This window comes from Plasmopara halstedii (assembly GCF_900000015.1).
Source record: "Plasmopara halstedii genome assembly, contig: Scaffold_2956, whole genome shotgun sequence".
Taxonomy (NCBI): domain Eukaryota; phylum Oomycota; class Peronosporomycetes; order Peronosporales; family Peronosporaceae; genus Plasmopara; species Plasmopara halstedii.
The window spans coordinates 1246312-1254654 of record NW_020189861.1 but is presented as its reverse complement, the minus strand read 5'-3'; the positions used below and the strand labels follow the sequence as shown (position 1 = coordinate 1254654).

Genomic DNA, 8343 nt, shown 5'->3' with positions numbered 1-8343 from the left:
GCCGGTGACAGAGGAGATAAAGTTCGTGGACGAGTCGGCAATTGCTGTACCCGCCACTTTACGCCAGGTGGCTACTAAGGTGCTGATTCAAATTTTGAGTGATGCTTGCTCAAATATGAACAATTTATCTGACCGCATGTCTTTGTATAATGGGAAGCACCCGTTGCAAAATCGGTGGGTCCTGTGGTACGACAACCCGAAGAAGCGTCACTCGACCGAATCTTGGGAGGAGAACTTAAAGAACATATACGCATTTGACACAGTGGAAGATTTTTGGTGGTAAGTATAATCTCAGATATTGTGAAGGAGATATTTGATCGAATTTTAACTCCTCTGCCAGCCTGTACAATAACATTTTGGTGCCTACGAAGCTTTCAATCGGCAGCAATTATCACTTGTTTAAAGAGGGTATTCGACCTATGTGGGAAGACCCGATCAATGCAAAGGGTGGCAAGTGGATTTTTACCAATCCTCGCTCTCGAAAAGCGCGATTAGATGAGTGCTGGCTCTACGTGGTGCGTTGTATACTGGATGCGAAGACTTACTACTTAAATTTATCGAGAATCATTGGTTTTGACCTGTTTTTAGATGCTTTCGCTAATTGGTGAAACACTGCATGACGAAGATGATATCAGCGGCGCTGTAGTTAGCGTTCGAAAAGCGCAAGACCGCATTGCTATTTGGAGCGGAACTGCTAGCGCCGAAGACCGCCAAAAGGCTATCGGACGTGGCTTTCGCCAGGCACTTGTCGATCTTGGCAAAAATGAGATACTCAAGTATCAGTCGCATGCTGATGCTGCAGCCAGTGGATCAAGCTTTCAAAACGAAGTGTACGTCGCTTGGTCTTCTTACATGTAATCCTTGCTTGATAATTAAAATGAGTGGTATGTTGATATTTATTCAGCCTGTATGAGGCGTAGCCCATGTCGATTTTATCAAGTTCGTTTTCGTTGGCTTGCACTTATAATTCATACAAGTACCGCATATTTTGCTATCTACGCTTGTACCGACTCCGTTCAGACACTTACAGACTAAGCGCTTCGTTCATGGTTTCCTTTGAGCACGTCTTGTCACTATTTTATCTGGAAAAAACGCACCGTCTCGTCGTCGCTGGCCGTAAGAAGTCCAGCAACAAAATCACAATTGAAGTCATGAACGATCGTAATATCGAGCACCATATCCGTATGACCAGCCAATGTCTTCAGTAGCTGCCCTATGCGTGCATCCCATGCGTATATGAGACCCTCCACCGTGCAAGCGTACACAATTTGTTGCGTGGGGTGCCACAGCAGCTTGATTACACCAGCGGGGTGGCGGCAAACATGGCGACACTGCCTCGCAAGCAACATCGTGAGAGTACGTAATTTTGCTGTTGTCCACACTCAACTTACATGGTAAGTTGTTAAGTCCCAGATGCGTAAGAATCCACCAAGGCAGCCTGTGGCAGCCCAATTCATCGTGTTGCAAAATCCGCCACTACAGATGCGCCTCATAAGCTTACATCCACCTATTACTGTTAGATTGAACTGCCCACGCACCACTCCACCGAGTTATTTGTTGAAACCGTCACTTCATTAACAGACCCGGCAATGGTCGAGTCAACACCATCGTGTGACAGCGTGGCCAGTACACGCTTGGTCTGCACCTGAATAAGCCTTGCGGTACCATCTTGTGAGCCCGACAGCATCACCGGTTGCTAAATTTCATGCACATCACCGTTGGTCATTTAATGCACAATTGACCCTTTCTTTTCTAAGCATACGCTTGGATGACAGGCTAAAAATGTCACAGGGCCTTCATGAAACTCGTGCCTGCTCGTTTACGACACCTGTAGGTAGGTTCCAACCATTTTTAAGTAATGTACGCACCCTCTGAATACGAAATTGCATTCACCAGTCTTCGGATCCCACAATCGTACAGTGGAGTCCGTGCTCCCTGTTACAATCATCTACCAAAAAACTCGAGGCATTAGCACTACATCAATTAGCTAGGTGTAGCACGACAAACATTGATTGCTTACCTTCCCAGACACTGTAAATGATCCGCACGTCACGCCGTCTTCATGTCCGGCAAACACATGCATGCACTCTCCAGTCGTGGCGAGCCACATCCACACGGTGCCATCGCCCGATCCAGCCAGCACAACGTTACCTTTTTTGTGCCAGCAAACCCACTCAACCTCTTGCGAAGGACCTTCAAGATTTTGTACCAAGTTGCCCGTGGCGACATCCCATATTTTTACCACGCCGTCGTAGCCTCCAGTGGCCGCATACTTGCCGTCAAAACTAAATCCAACGCTCACCACTGAGTCCTGGTGGCCCAACAGTGTGTGCAGCACGTCACCATTCTCACAATTCCAAATGACGCCCACATCATCGCCTCCGCCCGTAATGACGATGCGCGGGTCCACTGGATTAACGTTAATCGAGTAAACTGGACCTGAGTGTTTGGCAAAGACCTGTACGCGAAGGTAGTTAGCACATAAGCTCTTGCTCAGCAAACTTCTTCTAAACGATTACCATCAAGGCATCATCGCGCACGTCCGCATCCTCAGCTGAAATTTTTCCTTCGTCGTCCTCGTCCTCCATGGCCTTGTCATCGTCATCTATCCAGAAGCCACATTAAGGTGAGTCGATGTATTTGCGGTTCAACCACTGTCCCTTATCCACCAATTGTGAATTACCTTGCGGTGCTTCACCGATATCAAATTCCTGGGCAGTCTCGTCGGCCGTGATGACCTCAATTTCCGTCTCCTCGATGTCAAGGGTTGCCATTTTTTAGCTTGTCAAAAATAGTGACCACCACGCATACACAGGCTCTTTCAATTCGTTTAAAATACGACTAAACAACGTGCGCAATAAAGATGCGGTTCAGCGTGACAGCCACGACGGCCATCATTGCGTGCTCACTAATAGCCGCAGCTTATGTCGGTGTGCTATATACGCTACCTCATGCGATTCGGAGGCTTCCACGCGATCACCCAACTCACGTTAGCTGCGCAGCTCTGTCGTAATTCCAAAATATTATCCTCACATTAGCTTGTGTTATCGCTGTAGATATTAGCGCGCTTCTTGCTCATCTGCATCTTCTGTGCCTTCTGTCCCTTTGTGCTTGCAGTTTTCTACGATCATGTAAGCGGGTGAAATGGTTTTATCGACAGCGATGTGAAAACTGATGATTTCTTCAGGATGATGCTAGCATGTCATTCGCGCAGTGGCTCGGAATCCGACGGGAAGGCTTGACGCAAGCAATTTTTATGCCGCTATTCGTGACGTCTGTGCTCTTTACGGGCTCGCTGCTTGCCAACGCGATGCGGATGATCAATGTGTCTAGACAATTCCATTCAAACGGATTTTGGCTTGCTATCAAGAACTCAGTACTGTATTACTCTATCACGCACGATCGTTTGCCGTCGCTGCGCACTTACGTGCTGGTACGTGACGGAGTGGATGAGGCTGAAAGCAGATGTGGATATTGAAGTGTAATTGATGGAGTCTGTAGGGTCCACTTACAGAGGAATTTGTATTTCGGAGCTGTATGATTCCGCTGCTCGTGTGCGCTAAATTTACTATCAAGCAGATAGTTGTAGGCAGTCCGCTAATATTTGGAGCAGGTGCTGCATGCAAAGCTGCTGTGGTTGCTTTGGTTGCAAAATTATCATGTGTTTTTGTGGTAGCTCACTTACACCATTTCATGGAATATGTTCGACATGGAAGGTCACTCAAGGACGCAGCACTAATTGTTGGTAGGTAACGCGCAGTCTCGATCGGGATAAAGTGTTGGCTCTTACGTGACTTTAAGCAGGATTCCAGCTAGTCTATACGTCTTTGTTTGGAGCCTACGCTACCTTTATTTTTTTGCGAACAGGTGGAATCATCGTGATGACTAATTGTATCGGTATCGCACACTTTCTCGTACTGAATGTTTTTTACATTTGCAGGACACTTTGCTTCAATCTATTTAGTTCATGTATTTTGCAATGTTATGGGGTTTCCAGATCTAGCATTTTTTAGCCCTGGAAATCCATTGCATCCTTTTCGAATAGGTATGTACCTGATGGTGATCACTGGACTAAGAACTAATGTTGTTCAAATGCTTGCGACGATATCGAACGTGCAGTGTTACTTGGAGCGTACTTTCTTGGCATTTATGGCTTCTCCCTAATTCTTATGCCGCTGACGGAACCAATGATATATTCATCGGAATTGTGGAACATTACGGCATCTGCAACAGAACAAGAAATTCTGTTGGGGTACACAAAGACAATTTAAAAGACCGGAGGTGTCGATAGAATATTTCAGTAACCCGAGTATGAAAGTTTACAACCAATGTCAAATGATTTAGGTGTTGGTTTGCTATTTTGGCGCGCCATTTAATGATGGCCGAAACGCATGCGACGCGACCTTCCTTGAAGTGGAATTATCAGACGCTGTAAGAGGTTGCTTCGAAAATTACTGGCCACCAGGCAACAACACTATCGATAATGCTGAATCTACTAGAAAAAGTGCTCCTCGTCCGCACTTCGATCTGGCATGGCTTTAGCACCCGCAATCGATTTAGAATCCAAATACTCCTGATTGGATCCAATTTGGCTTTCATTGGCTCCTTGGACAACGGCGATACGATCTTCAAGTTCACGAGCATGCGTCTGCGCGACAAAAACATACAACGTCAAGCGAGATGAATTCTAAAGCTGTTTTACATCCTGAATTACTCCTTACCTTGCTTTGCGACAGTTCTTTCTGTAAACTAATAACCTCAGATCGCAGCGCCATGTGGTCAGAAGTAAGCTGATCAACCAATTTATCTTTGTTTCGTAGTCGCTGTCTTAAATTCTGGGTATCGCACTAGTGAGAGAGAATTCGAGACGAACAAATTTTAAAAAAATACCTTATTCGCCAGTCGGAGCTCGGCAGCGAGGCGACCTTCACCGACAGAAAATCCACCGCTTCCTCCTAACTCCAGCATATCCTGTTGGCTAATGAGCCACGACCGTTGCAGTGTAGAGTGCGCTTCTAAGGCGTTACGAAGGACGGTGGACTGCTGGTTGAACATGTGCTGCATCTCACTGGTGGACGGAGAAAGAAAGAATTCTCGAGCGTCCAGATTGTCCAATTGTTGAGCTTGCTCACAACCTAACTTACGTTTCTGGATGCCAGATCCTAGCCTGGCCAAGTCCCCAAGCGCTAGCATTACATCCGTTTTGTCCGACAAGCTAAGAGCTGCTTCCGGTCGTATTGCTGCTGGGAAACTTGGCAGCATATCTGCGGTTCCTAACGATGGCCTTCTAATTTGCATACAGGCGAGGGGTCGCTGTGAGGTAGCTTCATTACCACTTAGCTCGTCATAGCTGTGTGTTCCAGCGACGATACGATTATCAAATTCATTTCCTTTAGCGTATAAAGGAGCTGCCGTCACAAACGCTGTCCATTCCTCAAGCGATTTTGAGTCCAATTGAGCATAGTACCTGTCTTCAAAGGGGCCACATTCCTGCCGCCAACGAAGTGGCCACTGTGCGGCTGAAACACCTTCATCATCCTGTCTATCCGTGTGAGCAGTCTGTGCACGGCGTAATTTATTCTCTAAAAAGTAAAGCTTCTGCTTGTAGATAGCAAATTGCTCGTTGCAGATAATCTTAAGCGTTCTCGCAGCTTCCATCAAAGGTAATGATCGATTCGCAATGAACTCAAGAGCATTAGCGACCACCAAATCAATATCTAACGAAAAAGCCGAAAATTCTTCGTATTCTAAACGGCGAATTTTCGCAAGTATTTTGAATAAATCCATCTGCATCAAATGTTCCTTGAACTGACCGTCAACCGACTCGACTCCACACAGCAGAGGACCGCAAAACGGCAACCCCTGTCGATTCGTAGCTAGTGTGGACCATATCTTTTCAAGTTTTTTGGCAAGCTGGACTTTGAACGGCGCATTCAGGTAGCAATGAGGGCACAGAAAAATTCGTGCTCTCTTGGAAAAAATCTGTCCATGTGGTAGCTAGCGATACAATTCAATTAGTCAGCATCTGTCTCCGCCAAAACAAAAAAATACTGTAAAAGAACCTGCGGCATGGCCTCATCTGAAATTGCGAGTGGACATTCGTTACATTTCCAAAGCAACTTCCTTGTAATTGTCTTGCGAGGAGAAGCATGTTTTAATTTACTTGACGACTTTTCAGCGTCTTCACATGTTTCCTTTCCTCCTGTCAGTGCACATGTGTGTCGAGGGCAAAACCAAATTGCATCTTCGTCCTTTGGAAACGGATATGAGCCCAGACAAAACTGATGATAGACCTTTGTACATCCGATAAACTCGCATACAATGAGCTCTCCTCCAAAACCACATATCAAACACTTCTCCTCCGACCGCACCTCGTCACCAGCTGTACCACTGTCTGGGTCGGAGAAGAGCTGAGATCTATTGCTCGAAACCGAAAGCTGAGTTGCCTTCTTTCTCCTCCCATCCAGTCTTTTCAGCAATAATTCGTCTTTCTTCGATGAAGGTGAGACCTCCCTTGACGAAGAACGACGACCTCGCGGTTTCTTTGTTAAGCCGACCGAAGTATCTGGAGAAACAGTGGATAACCGACGCTTTGCGATGCCATCTCTGGAATTGTGTTTGTACTTATACTTCTTTGTCTTTTTCAAGGACGATATTTTAGCTAACGGCAACATACCATCCATCCCATTCATTATGGCTGAATTTGGATCCTGAATTCCCATCAATTCTGTCTTCGTACGCTTTAGTAGCTCTCGTTCGAGTTCTTTTTCACGCTCCCTCTCGCAGTCAGGGCAAAACCATTCTCCAGGTGGAACTGACACCAAAGGAGGGCTCAAGCAATTCATGTGATACTCGCGCTTGCAATCTTTTCCATCACACAATATGAGCAGCGAATAATGGTCGTCTACTCTATTGCAGCGCTCGCAAGGCAAATCAACCGCCTCATCTTTGCGTTCCATGCTGCATATAACGCAAGACGTTTAAAAACAGGGCTTGTAATATCAACGAGACGGTAACTCACATGCGGTCGTAGAAGCGTTTACCCGTTTCATCCGTCATATCTATGACAATCTTTGCTTCATCTAGCGCTTCTTGAATGTGCAGTTGATTGTACTTCGTCGACGCGGTAAGCGTTGTTAGGTCTTCGGGAAATGGTTGAATGGACGACTTCGAGACCCAACCACTACATGAACACCAAAAGTAAATCGGCTACTCATTATAATTGTAAACATACCACGTACTAGTTCCTACTGCCAAAGAAATATACGCATGCCTGCCCTTTCTTGGCCCGATACCTCGCCATTTTGGCAAATTCTCCGGGCTCACTATACTGGAAGTCCAAGAAAGCATAACCAAACATTTTTGAGCTACTTAATCACATCAGCTTGATTCTGCGTCAAAGGTCGTACCCTTGCCGGCCAGGGCTGATAGCGTCCGACACGGGCGAGTATTAATCCGCCTCTTTGATTAAGTACGTCTCGAAGCGAGCTATCACATAAAGCTAATAGCTCTACCCGATAAAAGTCAGTCTTCGTCAATCTTCTTTGGAAATTCCCCCCACAACTTACCATAGTATTCCTCTTTGCGCTGCGCTAACTCTGCCGAGCTGATTCTTTCCTTAGCCATGTTTCAGCTGTCCGTTAGATGGGATGGCAAAGTAGGAGCAAAGGTCAACGGCAAGTTATAGTAGTTGCTGAGGAATTTAATATTGATTCCAAGACACTTAGCGCTAATGGTGCCGCACAGTTATTAAATTGGTGGTAATTTCACGTACACCACTTCGTTTATTAATACTAAGAGAACATATCTGCGCAAGAATGACACGCATAAATATCTACACAAGCATCTGGTGCGCAACTTCTGCAATTTCTGCGCAAAACGCATATCTCGATTGTAACGAATAATTATTAGCGTCTAAACGGCTCGATTAAGCACGCTCTAGCCTTACTTCGCTCAAACGGCGCGTTATTGCTGCTGCTCAGCCGCGCCCGACATTCAGTACGATTGCCTACACCTCCTCATTAAACGTGTGCTACCCGTAATCACCAGGTCGTTGTTTGGTCAGTAGATTTTGCTAGTGGATAACCATTGCTGCCCGTGTTGGCGCAACACCTACATGTACAGCTAGCTGCTCAGCTCGCCTGCATGTGCTGGCACTCTTCGAGTCTCGCGCGTACATTTTTCAGACATCTCCGAAGTATTCATCATTCTGCTTGAGGTTAAGCCTCAAACTGCTACTTTCCGACTGCTGTGCCCTAGATTTCGCCGTGGACGCGTTCATATGTGACAAAAAAACTTCCAACTCCGCAAGACGATCGTGCCACCGATCACTATAGTCTGAGT

At 46.1% G+C, this 8343-nt stretch overlaps 4 protein-coding genes across 4 annotated transcripts in view; 2 read left to right on the top strand and 2 right to left on the bottom strand.

The window, feature by feature from the left end:
- Nucleotides 1-858, top strand: part of PHALS_06373 (eukaryotic translation initiation factor 4e) — a gene marked incomplete at both ends in the record, with an annotated part of 1268 nt that extends 410 nt beyond the window's left edge. The window contains 4 exons of the mRNA XM_024719646.1: nucleotides 1-79; nucleotides 158-279; nucleotides 341-515; nucleotides 589-858. The exon at nucleotides 1-79 is cut by the window's left edge and continues 43 nt beyond it. Of these exons, the coding sequence (XP_024584924.1) occupies nucleotides 1-79; nucleotides 158-279; nucleotides 341-515; nucleotides 589-858 (646 nt within the window). The remainder of the gene's footprint in view (nucleotides 80-157; nucleotides 280-340; nucleotides 516-588) is intronic.
- A 166-nt stretch (nucleotides 859-1024) lies between these two features.
- Nucleotides 1025-2774, bottom strand: PHALS_06372 (Angio-associated migratory cell protein (contains WD40 repeats); the record flags this gene model as incomplete). The annotated part of the gene is made up of 9 exons (XM_024719644.1): nucleotides 1025-1054; nucleotides 1098-1331; nucleotides 1392-1476; nucleotides 1539-1696; nucleotides 1763-1811; nucleotides 1869-1948; nucleotides 2021-2458; nucleotides 2520-2605; nucleotides 2684-2774. 9 exons carry the CDS (start codon nucleotides 2772-2774, stop codon nucleotides 1025-1027), a joined length of 1251 nt encoding a protein of 416 aa, XP_024584923.1.
- Nucleotides 2775-2863: 89 nt separating this feature from the next.
- Nucleotides 2864-4271, top strand: PHALS_06371 (caax prenyl protease 2; the record flags this gene model as incomplete). Its single annotated transcript, XM_024719643.1, has 8 exons — nucleotides 2864-2989; nucleotides 3057-3131; nucleotides 3188-3433; nucleotides 3502-3613; nucleotides 3677-3745; nucleotides 3802-3867; nucleotides 3941-4045; nucleotides 4120-4271. The coding sequence occupies 8 exons, from the start codon at nucleotides 2864-2866 to the stop codon at nucleotides 4269-4271; spliced, it is 951 nt and encodes a 316-aa protein (XP_024584922.1).
- A 224-nt stretch (nucleotides 4272-4495) lies between these two features.
- PHALS_06370 (phd zinc finger (c3hc4 type) family protein) lies at nucleotides 4496-7626 on the bottom strand (the record flags this gene model as incomplete). The annotated part of the gene is made up of 8 exons (XM_024719642.1): nucleotides 4496-4648; nucleotides 4722-4835; nucleotides 4891-5997; nucleotides 6063-6960; nucleotides 7022-7183; nucleotides 7242-7330; nucleotides 7410-7510; nucleotides 7569-7626. 8 exons carry the CDS (start codon nucleotides 7624-7626, stop codon nucleotides 4496-4498), a joined length of 2682 nt encoding a protein of 893 aa, XP_024584921.1.
- Between the last annotated feature and the right edge of the window lie 717 nt (nucleotides 7627-8343).